A 19,712-nucleotide genomic window follows, 5' to 3' on the forward strand; every position below is an offset into this window, starting at 1 on the left:
GCATCTATCAGTTGTTTTCTCCAGTCTTAAATAAGGAACCATATATAAAATGTTAATTTTTCCCATATTCTTTGTTCCCGCAATGTTTGTTGTGTATTTTAACTGAAAGAAAAATGTTATCCCATATCAATTGTTTTACTCACAATTCAGGGCACTAAATTGAAACACTGATTTTTGTGTACTAAAAATAAAAGTACATCAAATTTAACAGTTAAACCCTTTGACTACAGTAGGGCTTCCTAAACTATGGGTTGCAAAGCAAAATGCTGGGGTCACAAAAATTAAATTCAAATAAATAGAATTTGAAGAAACATTAATCAGATTTTTTTCATTGTTGTTAATTGAAAGTATTACATTTTCTGTAAAACTCCATTATAAAATAATAATACTGGCCAAGTTTCATAGTTGTATTTTTTAATATCTGAATATAATTTACTAAGTGCATCATAATTGTGGTGACGCATTGTAATTTGGTATATGTATTGTGCCTTTGTTAAATAACTTATAACTTGATGTATCACACAAGCACACCGAAATAAATTTGCATGTGGTGCTAATGCAACTACAGTAGAATTGATGTGTTTCCAGTATGTTGTTAGTTTCTGTTTCACTGTAACAAGTGTATTGCTAATGATACAATATTGTATTTTATTGTTTTACTTTATTCAAATAAATACCAACCTCAATAATTATAAGAGATGCTATTTTATTTATATTTTAGAATTTTTTAGGTATTTTTTAACTATGGATAAATGGTTGAACTTGCTTAACAAAGGTAATGATGTAGATGGCAACGCTACAAAGTCTGTTCAATCAGGTTCCAGTAGTCAGAAAGAGGTACCTAAGATGTGTAAAAGAAAATACGATGAGACATTTCTACAATTTGGCTTACTTTTAATAATTGCAATGGTAAGGAATAACCTCTTTGTTTAATTTGTAATAATGTTTTGGCTATGGAGAGAAGCATCCCTCTTACATCAATAAACGAAAGGACTATTTTAAGATCTTAAGGACCTTAAGATCTTCAAATAAAGAAAAATAATATATGACTTTCAACGAAAAGTATTTATTGATGTCATATGAAGTTTCATATCTGATTGTTAAAAATAAGAAGCCATACACTATTGGGAAAGATCTTGTATTACCTGCTGCTATTAAAATGGCAGAAATACTTCACAGAAGTAAATATGGTGATGACATTTGAAAAAATTCCTTTATCAAACAATGCTGTTGCCAATAGAATAACTGAAATCAGCAACAACCAATTTGAGCAACTTGTTAGTAGAATTAAAGAAAGTCCAAAATTTTCATTGCAGTAGGATGAAACAACTGATAGTACAAAGATGGCTTAGTTGTTAGTATATATCAGATACATTTATGAAAAAAAAAAACCAATGAAGATTTGTTATTTTGTCATCCTTTGGAAGAACATACAAGAGGAGAAGACATATATAGTAAAGTTGACAAATTTTATAAAACTGAAGGTTTAGAATGGAAAAATTGCATTGGAATATGGTGCAAAAGCAATGAAGGGAGAAAATATTGGTTTTAAATCATCTGTAAAAGTTGCTGCTGATCATGTAACTTTTACACACTGTGTGATACATCGAGAGGCCCTTGTAGCAAAAAAATTACCAACAGAATTGAATGTGTTTCAGGATGCTGTCAAAATTATAAACTTTATTAAAAGCCATGCTCCTAACAGCCATTTATTTTCAAATTTTTGTAAAAACATGGATTTCAAATACAAAAACTTATTATTACATGCAGAAGTAAGGTGGTTGTCCAGAGGGCAAAGTTTAAACAGATTATTGTTATTAAAAGAAGAAGTTGTATTTTTAACTGAACAAAACTCTGATCTTGCAGCTCTCTTTCAAAATGACTTATGGTTATCAAAGTTATGCTATATGTCAGATATTTTTGAGAAAGTAAACATCTCAACTTGTCTCTTCAAGGAAAAAATTGCAATATATTTACTTCCAATAATAAAATTGAAGGTTTTATTAAAAAGATCAAGATTTGGATGAATAGGGTGAAAAGTGATTCATTTGAAATGTTTTTGACCATTGACAATTTTATAATTGAAAAGAATAATTGTAAAAATTTAGTTACAAAAATTATTATAGATGTATTTTCTAATGCATCTGTAATAATTTTAAACAGTGTTTCTAGGGTTTCTACCCTAGAAACACTGTTTCACAAATATTTTATATCGAATTTTGATTTCAAAAAGTTAGCTTGGATTCAGAAACCATTTTTAATTAACATTGATGATAGTAATCATTTGCCACAAGAGGAATTTGCTGAGCTATCAAGTGACTCTAACTTAAAACATGAATTTCAACAAAAATACTTGACTCAATTCTGGACTGGTGCTAGAGTTGAATTTCCTACAATTTCTGAAATGTCATTAAATGTTGTTCTGCCATTCAGCATCACATTCCTATGTGAAATGACTTTTTCAGTTTTAACTCTTATTAAATCTGAATATCATTGAATGTTGAAAAAGGTTGAAGATGTTTTACATCCAGCAGTGTTGAATATTGCACCTAGGTTTAAATTGTTATGCTGCAAAAAACAATCACATCAGTCTCATTAAAATGTAATTTACTTTCATTAATATTTGTGTACTTATATAAAGCAAATCCTAAAACTGGTTTTTTTATGTATGTATAATGTTTTGCTTGCAAATAAATAAAGTAGTCATGGGCAATATTTGTGTATCTATTATTTTATATTTAATACCTGGCCTGGGGTCACGAATGAAAATATTTAGGAAGCACTGGACTACAGATAACCAGTTTTTATTGTAATTTTTGTCTACTGCTTTACAAAATACTGTACTTTATTGGCAACATTTCCTCTTAAAACTGGGCAACACTGTAAAAATTAGTACGTTGTTGCAGGTTTGCCATCTGTACAATAATTATCGTATTTGTATGATTATTTTGGATGCTATACTATGTACAGTACAATAATTGGGTTTTGTATAATTATTTCATAAATATGCGTAATTCTGAAACAACCATTAATTATTGAAAAAACCAATTTGCAATCACTATTTTTATACATTGATCACCTTCATTGATATTTTGTTTTTTTTTTTTTTTGCCGCTAGAGGGCTACTAAATTTTTGAAGTTTTTAGATTGGCTACTACCATATATTTTCAATTATAAGGTGACCTTTATCATATTTTTGAGACCACCAACTGCTATACTTTTAGAACTACTGATAAAATGCTCAATTTGTTGTGAAAAGAAAATCTGAGCAAATAATGTGCATAATGTAATAGAATGTATTAATATAGTTCCTATAGAGTAGTTTCTATCTAGTAAACTGTCTAGAACCAAAACTTTTTTGGCATAGGGAGTCACCATTACTTGAGTGGACTAAAAATTTTAGACTGTGACAAAACTTGAAAAACTAAGGTTTATGCATATGAAATAAGTATGGTATATAAAGGAATGTGTTACATATTTGTGTTACATACTTGTTAATGTTTGGTATGTTGAAATTGTAAGAAAAAATTAAATTTTAGCTTATGCCCATTCAAGAGAGAGTTGTAGAAACTTCATTGCCAAATGAGGTCTAAAAATTTTTTTGTTGTAAGAAAGGATTGTTGATAAAAAGTTTACAAGATTTTGACATAGGACAAACCTTGTTAACATTTCTACAGATAAAGGGCATAAGTGTAAAGGATTGAGATGGATGTACAATAATTTTAAGGGGCAGATACAATGATTTTTCCTGTAGGTTGGCAATGCTGTATTGTGTTGTGGTAGGGGCAAACATATCTGGACAAGTGAGAAAAGTCAGAACCCATTTCTGTAAGAGAATCATCACATTGTAAGTGACAAAAATTTATAAAATCACTAACATTTTCCACGCTTTTACAGTATTGTTGTCAACTGCAAGAAAAGAATCAATACATTAAGTATTCTTACCAAAAGAAAATAGAATGAATTTCAGTATTCTTAACAATTTTTTATAATGTAGAATAAATGAATGTCTGTGCACATGCTCCATATCATTTAGTATTACATAAAACCATCATATAAACTTATCACTAGAAAATACACATTTCATACAGATAAACAATAAAAACATCAATGTCAAAAATTTCCCATGTTAATTATTTTCCTGCATTAGTCGTTTTTCCTCCAAGTCCCACCAAAAACAATAGATTGAGAATTCACTGTAATACCATCTTGCTCATTGCTCAGAATTTTGGTTCATATTTGCACATGCTACTTTATTTTGTTAATTTAGATTACTTCTTAATACAATAAAGCTTTCTTAATTTGAATTGAAGGAAGTTCAAATGAACAAAGTTTTACTGCATATGTGATGAATTATGATTATTCAGCTAATAATTTTATAAAATAATAATAATAAAGAAGTTAGCATTTTATGTATTTTCATTTATCACATTTTCTAATAAACAATCTGAAACAGATTGTTTGTTAGAACTGCCTAAATATCACTGAAATGAGAAACGATCAATTCATGTATTCTATTATTATAGTTTTGGTGGAATGTATCCTATTTGGTTAATACTAGTGACTACTGCTGTGCTGGATTAAGGTCAAGGCATACTTATAAAATCACTATAGTAAGTTTTTTCTGTATGTCTGTGTTTAAGAATTTCCTATGTGGCATGTGTTCAGTATGGCTGCTTTCTGTAATAGGATGTATGTGCTGTTGTTAAGGCCTCATGTTTCCAGATTTTTGTGTAGTGTATTCAGTATGATGCCTTTGCAAGGAAGGACTAAGGAGTGATAAGTACCTTATCCATTTTCAAGATATTTTTTGTGGGAGTGTTCTGATTATCTGTAGATTTTTTGCTGTATGTATTTGCTACTGCAATGCCTTCACATCTGTTGAGGGCATTGCAGTAGCCATGCTTGGGCTGGTGCTGCTTTTGCCACCAGTAACCAAGGGAGACTGTGGCCTATTTCTTGAACGTGAGCCTCTGCCTAACCCACGCATGCGGACCTTCTTAACCCAGGAGACGTCCAAGCCAGTATCATACTTAGATCTGGTTACTACCATGATAAATATCTCCACAGAATGTGGGTGTGGTCACTCTTAGCTTCATCTCTCCCCATAGATCTTACTGGCATGAGTGTCCCTGCCAGTAAGGTCTATGCATTGCCCTATGGATCAGTAAAATTACTGGGCTCTCTCACCACAACCAGGTGATGACCATGGGAGAGTTGTTATTATTATTATTATTATTATTTTAAAAAAAAAAAATTTATCCTCACCTGCATCTCCAGAAGTAAATTTTCCTAATATTTTTAACATGTAATTTTCTTTTTCACTTCCAATTGCAAATGCACTGTATTTTGCATAAGCTTTTCCATCATCAAAATCATACAAATCTATTCTCAATTCATATAAATCTTGATTTGTGAGAAGATGCAGATTATCATTACCTGTGATTAAACAACAATATTAAACATGATTATTTGATAAAAGCAATATGATTTTATTAAAAATTAATAAAAGTTAACTCACGCCAAAGTTGCATATATTTCTGATAATTAGCACTGAGTTCAGCGTTAACGTAGTTTCTTCTTTTTATTGCAAGCTCTTTCGACGAAAAATTACGATCGTCGTCTTCAGGCGAATGTGGAAAGAACAAATTTGAAAGAGGCACGTGCCGAACGTTCCAAACCGAATAACGGAAGATTTTCGTTGGCGAATTTTTAAAAAATATAATGTATTCTTTTAGCGTTCGGTAACTTCGCCGGTTCGAAGGAGATTTTAGATCGGCACGAATTGACGGTGCATGCGCTGAAAAGCTCACACGCTACGTGTGCGCTTGTCGGCGTGTTTGAGTGTTTATGCGCTTGTAAAGAGTGACCCAAATTTCGGGCAAGTCCAGGGTGGGGACGTTGCATGCCTCTGCTGTTATTGTGAGGATCGCTTCCCAGATGAATATTATTTTTCTATTGTTGGAGCTTTTTAGGAGCGCTGTTTCTGACCAAAGCGGAGTGTAACCTTGTTGTAGAACTTTTTTGGTCAGCTCTGTTGTTTGCCTTCCTTTATTTATATCATCCTGGTGTTCCGCGATACGGCAGGCGATCATTCTTGTTGTTGCCCCTATATATTTCTCTATTTCTCCTGTTGTTGGATTTTGTAGTGGCACCGCGTAGACCCCCGATTTTTCTAATGCGCTGATTTTGTCTCGGTCGTTGCATATGGTTCTGCGTAGGCTGGGTAGAGGGGTCAAGGGGAGCACGAAGCCGTACCGCCGGAATATACGGCTAATGAGTATGGACTGTGCTCCTAGATATGGTAATGTTGACGGTACTATTGCCATTTCTTTTTTGTTGTGTAGCGTGGTGAACGGGTGGATGGAATCGTTCACTCTACGCAGTACATGCGTAAATTTGGCGCCTGTGAACCCAGCGTGTAATACTGCCATTCGTATGATTTCCAATTCATCATTTATTAGGTCCTGCGATGAGGGAAGCAGTATCGCCCTTCTGATGAGAGCTGCTATGGCGGCATTGATATACCGCGATGGTTGGAAGGCGTCAGCTGGAGTGATGTGGGGAATCATGTCGGACTTGTGGTATACCGCAAACCGTGGTCCTTCCGGCGATTTCTGTATCTGCATATCCAGAAATGTTATTGTCTGGTTCCGCTCCTTTTCCCAAGTGAATTTGATGGTGGGATAAACGCTTGATAGTCGCTGCATAAATCGGATAAATTCTTCCTCTGAATTCCCCCATGCTACTAGGATGTCGTCAACATATCGTAGGTATAACAGGGGGTAGCAAATAGTGAGCGGTGCGTTGAAAGTTTTTTGCTCCACGTCCCTCATGACGAGCTCGGCCAAGACTGCAGAGAGAGGGGAGCCCATAGGGACACCCTGTTTCTGGAGATAGATTTTCTGGTTGAAGCGGAAATAATTGTTTTCAGTGACGAAGATCAACGCTTCGCGAATATCTAGTACCTGCTGAACTGTGAGACCTTTCTTAAGGAGCATAGTATTGGCTAGCATTACGGCTTCAAACGTGGGGACGGAAGGGTATAGCGATATCACGTCCATTTTGTAGAAGGTGCAGACGTTGATGTTTGCTCTTGTGATGTTGGCTTCGATGGTGGTCTTGGCTTCTATGGAGGAGGGAGTGACAAATGGTGACTCCGGGAGCAGCTCTCGTAGAAATTTTGCTATGGGCTCCCCTCTCTCTGCAGTCTTGGCCGAGCTCGTCATGAGGGACGTGGAGCAAAAAACTTTCAACGCACCGCTCACTATTTGCTACCCCCTGTTATACCTACGATATGTTGACGACATCCTAGTAGCATGGGGGAATTCAGAGGAAGAATTTATCCGATTTATGCAGCGACTATCAAGCGTTTATCCCACCATCAAATTCACTTGGGAAAAGGAGCGGAACCAGACAATAACATTTCTGGATATGCAGATACAGAAATCGCCGGAAGGACCACGGTTTGCGGTATACCACAAGTCCGACATGATTCCCCACATCACTCCAGCTGACGCCTTCCAACCATCGCGGTATATCAATGCCGCCATAGCAGCTCTCATCAGAAGGGCGATACTGCTTCCCTCATCGCAGGACCTAATAAATGATGAATTGGAAATCATACGAATGGCAGTATTACACGCTGGGTTCACAGGCGCCAAATTTACGCATGTACTGCGTAGAGTGAACGATTCCATCCACCCGTTCACCACGCTACACAACAAAAAAGAAATGGCAATAGTACCGTCAACATTACCATATCTAGGAGCACAGTCCATACTCATTAGCCGTATATTCCGGCGGTACGGCTTCGTGCTCCCCTTGACCCCTCTACCCAGCCTACGCAGAACCATATGCAACGACCGAGACAAAATCAGCGCATTAGAAAAATCGGGGGTCTACGCGGTGCCACTACAAAATCCAACAACAGGAGAAATAGAGAAATATATAGGGGCAACAACAAGAATGATCGCCTGCCGTATCGCGGAACACCAGGATGATATAAATAAAGGAAGGCAAACAACAGAGCTGACCAAAAAAGTTCTACAACAAGGTTACACTCCGCTTTGGTCAGAAACAGCGCTCCTAAAAAGCTCTAACAATAGAAAAATAATATTCATCTGGGAAGCGATCCTCACAATAACAGCAGAGGCATGCAACGTCCCCACCCTGGACTTGCCCGAAATTTGGGTCACTCTTTACAAGCGCATAAACACTCAAACACGCCGACAAGCGCACACGTAGCGTGTGAGCTTTTCAGCGCATGCACCGTCAATTCGTGCCGATCTAAAATCTCCTTCGAACCGGCGAAGTTACCGAACGCTAAAAGAATACATTATATTTTTTAAAAATTCGCCAACGAAAATCTTCCGTTATTCGGTTTGGAACGTTCGGCACGTGCCTCTTTCAAATTTGTTCTTTCCACATTCGCCTGAAGACGACGATCGTAATTTTTCGTCGAAAGTGCTTGCAATAAAAAGAAGAAACTACGTTAACGCTGAACTCAGTGCTAATTATCAGAAATATAAAAATTAAGTTTTATTGTTTGATAGTTTAATACCTTAATTTCATTTTGTGACAGTTTAATACCTTATTTTAAAATAAGGTAACTTCAGTGACCTTATGTCTTCAAAAACAGATATCCAATAAATGCAAGGGGCATTTATTGAATACCGGTTTGTGATGACATAAGGTCACTGAAGATGATATCGGAGCAGAGAATTGCTGACTTATGCATGTGACAATAAAAATCATGTGACAACAAAGAAGAATTGTAGGCATTCACATGCATAAGGCAATGGTTTTCTGCAGCAGTTTTTTGAGGGCCTGTGATAAGTGGAAAAAATTCTTTTAACAAAACTTTTTACACAGATGAATCACATGTAGCATGAGGATATGAAAAAACAGCTAAGTAAGGCAATTTGGTGAAAAATGCCTGTGAAAAACTAATAGGTCCAGAAAATCACTACTAACTCATGATCTTGGATTAACACAGTTCAAAAAACTCAAACTGAGAACATCAACTTTTTATTTGGGTTACTTTTAATTTCTACACATATACTGTAATCATTTGACTATTATAATAAATCTTCAAAGCACAAAATTTGCTGTTAAAATTATTTCATATTATATTTGTTGCAAGTTTAAATAGTATATGATAGCTATGACTAAAATTTGATAATAATTAAGATTTAATGTTTAAGTTTTAATTAATAAATATATTATTAGTATTATTATTAATTTTTTGAAAAGTACAAAGGAAAGTTTTGATTTTTTTAATATTAATAATGAAACTTGGTGTGTTAAAGAAGAGAAATATGCATTTTATATGTTTGTTTAGGCAGCTAAAAAAGATTTAGACATTTTCTTAAATATACAACACATTCAAATTGTCTTGTATATTTTGAACAGAATACAAAATCAATATTTGTTATATTTTCAACAGATGTGAAGAAGAAAGTTTTTCAAGTTACATTATACTTGGCATTTGATGTATAGCTGCATGTTTATAATGTTACCCATTCTTTCATATTAAATATTTCTTATTAGAAATGTTAGAAATTACTTTGTATTTTATATAATTTAGAACATAAACTTAATCTATATAACATGAAGATTGAGTTTAAAGCCATTTTTTGTTCAATATGTTCACAAATGCAGGTACCATCAGTTTCTACAGAAATATTATCCTTGAATCAAAAAAACTATGGTAATAGAATTTTTTTCTCATTTTAATGCCTTTTCGTCCTGTGGGCATTAAGATGACCCTTTTTTAAATAATATCCATTGTGAATTTGGCCAGACCCAAATGGGGATGTCTGAATGGTGAAGGATGGAGCTCAATATATCTAGAACAGATCATCTATGAAAAACTTTTTGGGGTTTTTGACAGGCCAGATTCAATCCTAGGTTCCCCAATGCAACAGGCTGATACCTTAACTGTCTTGGCCATCTGGCTGTCACAATAGAATTAATTGCTAAATTCAAAGGACAAAATTAGATACAATAAAAATATTATAATTCGTAATTCAACTCTAAATTTTATTACAGTTCAATATATTAAAGAAAGCAACATAAATTGAAAGCAAAACTCTAAACAAAATTAAACATAAATATTTCTAGAATCTCAAAATTGCAGATATCTTTTTCAATTAAAATAAATTAAAATAGAATACAATGAATGAATAGAATGAATGAATTAGTTTTTAAGTGTATGCTCTTTTTATTTGTATTTAACTTATGTCTGGATTAAAAGCACCAACTAACACCTGTAATCAAGTTAAAATGGACCAATTTAGTATAAGAACAAATGTTTTCAACTGTCTTTAACAGCCATATTTAGGTTATGGAATGTTACATAGAACAAAATTTAAATAAAATAGAACTCATTAAATTTGTGCTGGTGGTCACAACTGTAAAAAAATGTTGAAAAAATTAAATTAATATAAAATACAAAACAATATAACATGAATTAAAGAAAATACATATGTAAGATATAAGTACAAATAAAAATAACAAATATATTTTTAGTTATTTTAATTTTGTTTTTTATTTTTGTAAGACTATAAATTGCATAAAAAGCCTTCCATTTGTAAGATTTTGAAACTATAAAATTACTAAATTGTATTTAACTTCTTTAAAAATTTATGCTTTTATTTAAATTTTTATACTCACACTGCAATAAACAATTACATATTATATTAAAAACCAGAAATATTTCCTGCATCTTCAAATAAAATAGATTATTATTGAAATATAATAAATGATGTTAGTAAGATTATGTATCACTGTATTCTGATAATTTTGCAACAGGTGAATTAATAACATCAGTTATCGAGAAATTAAAGAATTAATAATAATTAAAACATACCAAGCCAATATTCTCCTTCAGTATTTCCAAATCCATGTTTATAGTCTATCCAATTTCTCAAAAAATCCACACTTCCATCACTTCTCCGTTGAAATACCTATATTAAAAATAGTTGTAAAATGATATCGGGTATATAATTAAGCCAGTTTTAAATTGAATTAAAAATTTTTATAAATTTACATTAATTTTTCTATAGCTGAATATATTGTTTTATAATTTTACATTAGTTGTTGTTAGCTATAACATAATGAAGGGTGTATGAGAAATACAACAACATATGCTTTTGTTATCATTTTATGATGTAATTTAGATATAGACTTATTTCTTTTTTGACTTGTGCTCTTTATGCATAATGTATCTAAGTTGTTCACCTTAGTCCAGTTTGACATTGAATCCTTGGTGGCCCTTAGGATGTCCAAATGATGCTCCAACTCCTGCTGTGTGTTTTGCTGCATCTGAGGTGTGACTTGCCTAATAGTTGTCACAGTGTGTCTTCAGTTCCCATGTTCTATGTGAGAATCAGAATTATATCATTTATTTAGCATGAGAAAGTGAATTTATTTTTCCCTATTGTTTACTCTAATGGAATACAAAAGTGACACTGTTGTGTTAGAAAGGGAAATCCACTTCCCCTCACAAGTTATCTCCAACTTTGACAACCATCTGTGTATCTAACCCTCCTGTACATCCCATCAGCAGACATAAGTTTTTTAATGCTATTGGTTCAGGGATACAATAAAAGGGGAGATTTCCTGCCATTTGAGGCAGTCTACAGATGAACAGATTTGCCGCATAAACAACAGGCACTCGCCACATAATTGATGCAGTTTGTGATAGTTTGAACGGGCCATATTAACAAGAGTTCCTTCACTCATCTTCCTCCTCTGTGACCCTCGTCCATCACAACAATTCGTCACTTTGACACAAATCATAGAATAAGAAGACACTACCTCACTAGTAGACTTCGATTGATATGTCTAAGTTGTTGTAAGTTCTCTCTCTCTTTCACACGATTAGGTAAGGGTCTAGTATCTCTTTATGTATCAATTATTATTTTCTTTTGTGTTTTGTCCTTATTAAATTTTGTTTTGTTTGATTTAAATGGTCTCATTGTTGAACTCAACTCAACGCCAAAGTCTTACCATGGATCTACGATCCGTCCTCCTTGGAAAAGTATTTAAATTTATTCATTAGCATGCCTAATGCTCTAATTAGGCTGGTGTCAGGAAAAACTGACGGGTAGATCTTATGAGCTTCCTGTTCCCCAAATCAAATACTACTAAAAACCTATCCTAGTGACACTGCAGGCAGATCTTCCCAATCTGAAGCCAAACAAGAGTGAGAAACAAGCTTTTCTCAACTCCAGATTCCCCCATTCTGCATGGATATGGAATAGGCATTGCTTTTAATTAATGTAACTCCAAGGAAAAATTGAACAGAGAGAGAGTTTGGTAATGATGCTGGCCAGGGATAGATCCTCTCTGACTAATCTAGCATTTTGGAAATTCTTGGTTGAGGAATTTCTTGATGATCAATCTTAAAGTATACTACACATTAACTAGTTGTCATGTGCATATTTTTAGCATACTTGAAGATTCTTAGACACCCACACTTGCCAGGTACTAGTTGTCATTCTTGATTTTCTCCAACACATTTGTTGCATTGGCTTAGATAGTCATCTGGTAAATTGAAGTGCCTTTAGCATCTGCAGTTTGTAGGCATACAAACAGCGATGTTTACATAACACATTATGCAAGCTAAATCACAGTCAGCAGATAAGAGAAATATTGATTAATTTAAAAGTGCACAAATCTTTTCAGCCTGAATAATGTTTCTCAGCAGTCATAAGGCAATTACTGATTAATCAATATTTACATTATGCAAAGTTATTTTTGATTTTCCCAGCTCATGAGATGTCCCACAAATAAATTTCTTCAGGCTATTTTGGAAGTCAACATGCACTTGCTCAACATTCAATGACTTATCAAGGATCAGCTTTTATTCATGAAGACCTAATTGAACCAGTGTTCTTAAGATTTTTATGCAAATGTTTGATACTCCTGAAATGTAGAAAATTTCTTTGATGCATATGATGGAAGTTTGATTGCACAGCATAAACAAACTTTTTCTTAATAAACTGTGACACACACTACACCTTCTCCTATGATATCACCATTCAGTCATTATTTTATGTCACATTGCCTACGCTGCCCTACAATATGTATTTACTATCAAAAACTTGGAGTAATTCATTGCTAAAGATGATATGTTGCCATTTCATATCAAGTCACAGTTTTGTTATGGCACCACTGCAAACAAAGTTGAGATGTGAATGGCAAAATATGTAGTGATTACCATTCATGCAAATTTGTCTGTCAATGGTACAAGGAGAGACATATTCTATAACTAGGTTTCTATCTGTTTCTGGATAACATTATATTTGCAATAATAAAGTTTTATTTGATTTCAAAGCCGCCTTCTTGGTGCATAATTTTAGTTGTCAATAAGTATGTAATAAAGATGTTATCCATGTTAAAATCTTTCCTATTTATTTTTTATTCTTATTATATCTGCTAACAGCTAACAGTCAGGTCAGAATTGCTCAGATACAGGCAATTTGGGGAAATGGTCACTCTGCTTCCTTCAGGCTAATGATGTAGTCTTTCTCAAACTGTCTGCTGTTCATGTCTGACTGTATCGTAGAGGCATGCTGGAATTGGAAGTTTTCCAAACAACAAGTATACTAGAAAAAAGAGTCTCTGCAAGCTTTTTTATATGATACTCTGGTGACATTACATGGAGTGCAATAAGATTACAATTGTAATCATAACTATTTGTTTGAGACACATGCATTTGCAGTAATCAGACATTTTTATCTTTGTGTGTAATTCTTTGTCAATGAGTGTATAAGTAGGAATGTGTAATAATACCATATTTTCATGGATTGACTGGCATGCTGTGTATAACTGAGAAAACCAGAATGCCAGAAACCCTGGGATTACCAGCATACTGGTTAAACTGTAACTAAAATATAAAATTAATCAGATTTAACAAAATTAATTGTTAAATAAATCTTAAAGAAAACATTCTTCCAAGTACAATAAAATAATAGCATTGTAGTTTGACTGAAGAGAGTTTTCATTTACAGGGCAATAAAACAATTAGTGGCTTATTAACATCAGTAATATTAGTAGTTTGTCAGTGTGGGCTACACTGACAATCTACTCTGACCCTGAAAGATAACAGCATCCTCTCAAATTTCATACAAAGCAGATGTTAATCAGTGTAAGTTGAGATAATTTATAGTGAATTTCTGAAATTTGATATGTTTGTTTTTACATTTTTAGATCAACTTACAATAATATAAACATAAAAAAAGCACTTTTGGCAATCTATGAGTATTTTACATTGTTAAAAAGAAGACAAAATGCAGAAATTAAACATATACAGTAGAGCATCGATTATCTGACTCAATTGGGGACTGGGGTTGGTTGGATAACTGAAAAAAAGGGATAACCGAAAAGTATGAAAAAATATGATGATAGTATATCCCATGTAATTAGTATATTAGTATATTGCTATTAACCTACTTCGCGTTGAATTTTCATCGATGTTAAGCCTAACAAAATTTTTAAAAAAAAAATAATCATCATTATTGTATCATTAAAAATTATTTCTTTGTTTTGCACAAAATAAATACAAAAATAAAGAAAAAAATAGAAAATTAAGCCTAGTTTAAATACTGGCCTACCTTTTATGGTCAATCCAGTGTTGCCAGCTAAAACTCGCAAAAATTTAACAAAAATAACACTAAAATAGCCAAGACATAGCCAAATATTGTAGCATCACATCACTAGCAGACATTTGAATTTGCCGACTAGAATGTGGTCGGTTAACCGATGTGATGGTTGATCGGAGGTCGGATAATCGATGCTCTACTGTAATTGTAATTTTTGATATAATGCTGAGTTTCACAATTTTAGAATAAAAACTAGTGTCTATGAGTTTCAGCTGCCCTCTGGAGAGGAATGTATAATCTCACTTAAACCAGCATGCCAGTTTTTAACATATGGAAATATCTGATTTTATGGTCTCTCCTGGCAGTGGCATAGCGAACATAACTGGCATCCGGGGCACAACATTTTATTGGCACCCCTCCCTTCTCCAGAAACACATATAGTTTGTCTTGGAGACCATTTGGGTGCCACTCGCAGAGGGGTGCCCATGGCATGTTAGACCCCTTTGCACCTCCTCGCTACACCACTGTTTCCTGGATAGACCAATATACCAGACAATCTGTGAAAAAAAAGGCACGTAGACTGATGTATAGAAAATCTCATAATCACAATTTAAAAATTTACAGATAACTTGTATCTTATTTCAAGTTGATTTAAAACAGATAACCTGTGGGTTATTTGCAGGAAATTATAGTAATTAAATATAGATCTATATGATTCATATAATGATATATACATATACTATTATGTTATATTTGAACACTATTATTATTATTTTACAAGTTTTAAAATGAAAATATAACATACTGTCCATCCACCACCTTCAGTTTCCATATCACAATATACAAAAAATGGCCGAACTGCAAATTCTGGTTGGATTCTATAAATTCCACTCTTATTGTAGCCTGCTTCAAGTATTTCTTGGCAATCTCTAGATATATGTTTCTTTGAATCTGTTAATTAATATATTGGGCTTACTAATTTCAATGTCTTAATATTTTCAGAAATAGATTATTATTATATTTTAGTAAAATTTCAGAAACAACAACAAGAATAATAAAACTTATAAAACCAAGTGGCTAATTGATTAATAAATAACATCATAATATAACCAATATAATATAAATATCTACTCAAAAGAAATAGATGTATGAACTGAATATATGATTCATATATATTATTACCTGGTGGTAAAGGCATGACACATGTCATCTGAGGTGATTCCTGTTCAGATAAAGTGTTTCTTATAATAGAAAGAATATATTGTTTACTTGGCATATTTTCTGTTTGATTATATATCAGTCTGAAAATAAGATAAAATTAATGTTTTTAAAAATGATCAAATTACCAAATCATTTTCATCAAACCATTCATCCAAAAACAGATTGTTTTTTGGCTGAATGATTTGGTGAAGTAGTTGTATATCATTATTAATGATATACAACTACTTCACTAAATCATTTGCAAATCAGTCGACCGATGCATTTTCCGACTCAGTGTGGCATTATTTCTCATTGTGTGAGCATTACTCTGCGACAGCCCACCATTGGCCAATGGTTCCGTTCCCTGAACACTGGGAGTTCGTCGTGGGTTGACGCTTCACAAGGACGGGCTGGCCACGTGAAGTTTTCTGGGTTTTCTCCACATCTGTAATGCCTGAATAGGCGCCAGTTACCCTTAAACAGACCTCCCAGAAGGCATTATTCCCTGCGATACGACCTTCATAAACGCATACAACTACACAACAATTACGTCACACTTTATCACAGGCAATATAGGCTAGAAGCTCATGTCCAACTAGCTTCTACAAGACAAGACAGTATTCCACGTGTCTAGCTGAACAATTCCATTGCTTTTATCTTAATGCTAATTATGTTTTATCTTTATGCTAATTAGTCTTTTATATTAATTTCTTATTGCTTTTAGTATTTAACTCTATATTAATTCTCTATAAAATGTGCTTTTGGTATGTATTTTGGAGTGTCTAGAATGAATTAATTGGATTTACATTGATTCATATGGAAATAATTGCCTCGGTTTTTGTCAGTTTCAGATTTCACTGATTGTTTTTGGACAGATTATTGCTGAAAACTGAGGTATCACTGTATAGTAGTAATATCAAAATAAAAGTAAATTTCTTAATCATTTATTGGTGTAAATTTATTGATTCTTTTATCCAATAATTTTCCTTTTCAAACTTGTTTTCTGTTTTATATATTAATTATTTCAGCAATTATATTATAAATAAATTACTGAATTTATTTGTGTTATACTAAAATTAAAATTAAAATAAATCACCTAGTAAAATTAGTTAGATCAGTTACATTAGCTCGAAGACTTGCAACTCCATTTTGAATTAAATCAATCATTCTACGTAAACCATATAATGTAGTTTGAACAATTTGCAAATTTGCCAGAACATCACTGTTTGCAAAAGGAGAAACTGTTGTTTCTGGTATGATTTCTTTTTTCTCGTCTTTGAATTGGAATTTCAGTTGTCGTAATTGCTCTTCAAACCATACTTTATTAACGAGTTGATTTTGTTGCAGTTTATCAACATCTTCTCTCAAAACTTCTTGTAATGTAATCATCTGTGAGAATAATAATAATAAAAAATTAAAAATGATCTATGAGTAATTTAGACTAAATTAGTTTTAGTTGAGGGCATTATCTGGAATTTAAAATTCTAATTGAGAATTATTTATTTATATAAGAATTACAAAATTTGAGCTTTCAGATTTAGAACAGTTAATTATTTAATATATGTTTTTGAATGTATCAATTAGTTTATACACACAGGAGAAATACAAAACTCACAAGAATTTTTATAAGTAATGTTTTGATTGCTTACTGTTGTTTTAAATTCTACATAATGAAATTAAATACAAAATTAAAAAAATTTTCTGGTAAAGTTTATGATAAGTTAAAAATAAGTAGCATTTTTATTCAGGGAAGAAAATATTTTATGCCTATTGAATTGATATTGAAGAAAGACAAAAGCCTACTCAGCAGTTCAGGCTGGAAAGAAAGGGAGAAGAGGAAAATATTGAATGAAGAGAGAAATATAATCAAGTATATTTAAATATCTATCATGTTGTAGAATTGGTGTTTTATTAATTGTTTATTCTTTTTTCTCTGAAGTTGAGATATATAGATATCTTTTTCCTACTGTTCATAAAGGTTCTGTAGAGAGGTAATTTTACAAATTCCTGTCAATCTTTACAGCTTTATAGGTCTAAAAGGCAAATTTTGTTGCTTTGAGTTATTAAAAAGTATTAAAATTAAACTTTATTTAAGATTACTTTATGCAAATTGTCAATTCTGATAACTGAACTTGACAATAAAAATACAGAAATATCTAATATCTGTAGGACATAAAAATAATAGTTTTCTTATTTCTGTCTTACAGAAATTTGAGTGTTTATAAACAAGTACTGAATTAAATATTCAATAATTGTTTATAAACACTCATTATTTATTAAATTATGTTGATAGCTGGCAATCTTAATGTTTATCTACTTGTAGGTTTGGAATTTAACAGAGCTTGGAATGTTTTAAATTTTAAGATATTGAAGTTCAAACTTTGCTTTTTTATGTCATACTGTATTTAATAATTGGCACTTTTGATGATCAGATTGGAGGCTGAAAAGTACTTGGGTATTTGTTGATTTGAGAGAGTTATTCAATAAATAGTATTTTGTTGATTGGATATCAAATTATAATTTTTAAAATGTATTTTTTTAATTGATTTATTTAGTTTTTAAATATAAAGGAAAATTTTATTCTACTATTGTATTTAATAATGGTACAGTATTAGAATTCAATTTTCATTTATTCTAAATATCATTGCATTTGAGGAAATTTATTATTAAAACTATAAGTATTTATTTAAGTTAGTAAAGGCATAAACTACAAATGATAAATTTGTAGTTTATGCCATTAGAAACATGTTAAAATGGGTATTAATAAACATGAAAACATAAAAGGTAATGTATGGATAAACAAACTTTAATTAAAGCCAACCACAAAAGTATTTGAAGTTTTATTTAAAATTTGTTTGTCCATACATTACTTTTTGTCTCTATGTGCTTATTAACATCCCCTGCAATGTGTTAAGTTCATTATTTAAGTATTTATTTATGAACTTGATCATTTATAATTATCTGATCAAGGGGGTACCCAGCGAGGGACCAGCTGCCTCTCTCTAGAAGAAAAATTAAAGTGTAGTAATTGACATACAGACACACAGCACAGATGTATCAATTTAATATTAGTTTGAATAATGAATATTGTGACTAGACTAGAGCCATTTGTCATGAAATCTCACTCTCCCTTCCCACTTCCTCAAAACTAATATGAGTTGCTCCCCTCTAGTTCAGATCCTTTTGTGTGTAATATATGAATTACAAGCTATGGTTCTTTCAACATATCAACTGAATTTTTTTTTTTGGTTAATAATGACTTTAATTTGTATAATTTAAATTGAAAGTAGTTAGAAAATATGGCAAAATATGTATATCAAATCTCAATTAAAGAAAGTTTCTTAAAATGTTTAGTTTAGTTAGCTATGCTGGTTTGTTCTTATATAGAATTGTATTGTTTCATTAAAGAAATTTAAATATTTTAAAATTTTATATAGAAGTGTCAATATGCAAAATAAGTTTGTTGCTAAACATCATTTTAAAAAATTTAATAGTTTCAAGTGCACTAATGACAACTTTAAATTAGAATAAGAAATTGTTGATTTTAAAGTATTGCTAATATTATGAAACTAATATTTTTTATAATATAAAATAACTCAATTTTTGTTTGTAATTAATTATTCATCCTTTCATCTATAAAATTATAAAAAGAGAAATAAATATAAATATTTATTACTTTTCTGATATCTCCTCTCATATCATCTAGCCGTTGAGTAAGTCGAGATTCTATGCGATCCATTACAGATATTAAATCTTGACGTTGTACTTCTAATCTTGTTAATGCCGTAGTGGTGTCTCGTAATTGTGTAGTTTGCTGCTGAGTTTCTGCTTCCACAATTCCCAGTCTTTGCATTATTTGTTGCAACATAGCCATAATATTGTTATCTAAATAATTTAAGC

The 19,712-nt window shown here is 32.1% G+C and overlaps 2 protein-coding genes across 2 annotated transcripts in view; one reads left to right on the forward strand and one right to left on the reverse strand.

Annotated features, from left to right (window-relative positions):
• Mekk1 (mitogen-activated protein kinase kinase kinase 4) overlaps positions 1-19,712 on the forward strand; it is a 104,208-nt gene that overhangs the window by 59,688 nt on the left and 24,808 nt on the right. The window lies entirely within an intron of this gene.
• The window catches only part of LOC136979919 (angiopoietin-related protein 1-like), a 30,405-nt gene that overhangs the window by 1,392 nt on the left and 9,301 nt on the right, over positions 1-19,712 (reverse strand). The window contains exons 2-7 of the mRNA XM_067275963.1: positions 19,489-19,697; positions 16,909-17,201; positions 15,795-15,913; positions 15,418-15,563; positions 10,874-10,970; positions 5,269-5,439 (exon numbers count right to left, since the gene is read on the reverse strand). Of these exons, the coding sequence (XP_067132064.1) occupies positions 5,269-5,439; positions 10,874-10,970; positions 15,418-15,563; positions 15,795-15,913; positions 16,909-17,201; positions 19,489-19,697 (1,035 nt within the window). The remainder of the gene's footprint in view (positions 1-5,268; positions 5,440-10,873; positions 10,971-15,417; positions 15,564-15,794; positions 15,914-16,908; positions 17,202-19,488; positions 19,698-19,712) is intronic.

The sequence above is a fragment of the Centruroides vittatus genome, unplaced genomic scaffold, assembly GCF_030686945.1.
Source record: "Centruroides vittatus isolate TY-2023 unplaced genomic scaffold, ASM3068694v2 contig_651, whole genome shotgun sequence".
NCBI lineage: Eukaryota > Metazoa > Arthropoda > Arachnida > Scorpiones > Buthidae > Centruroides > Centruroides vittatus.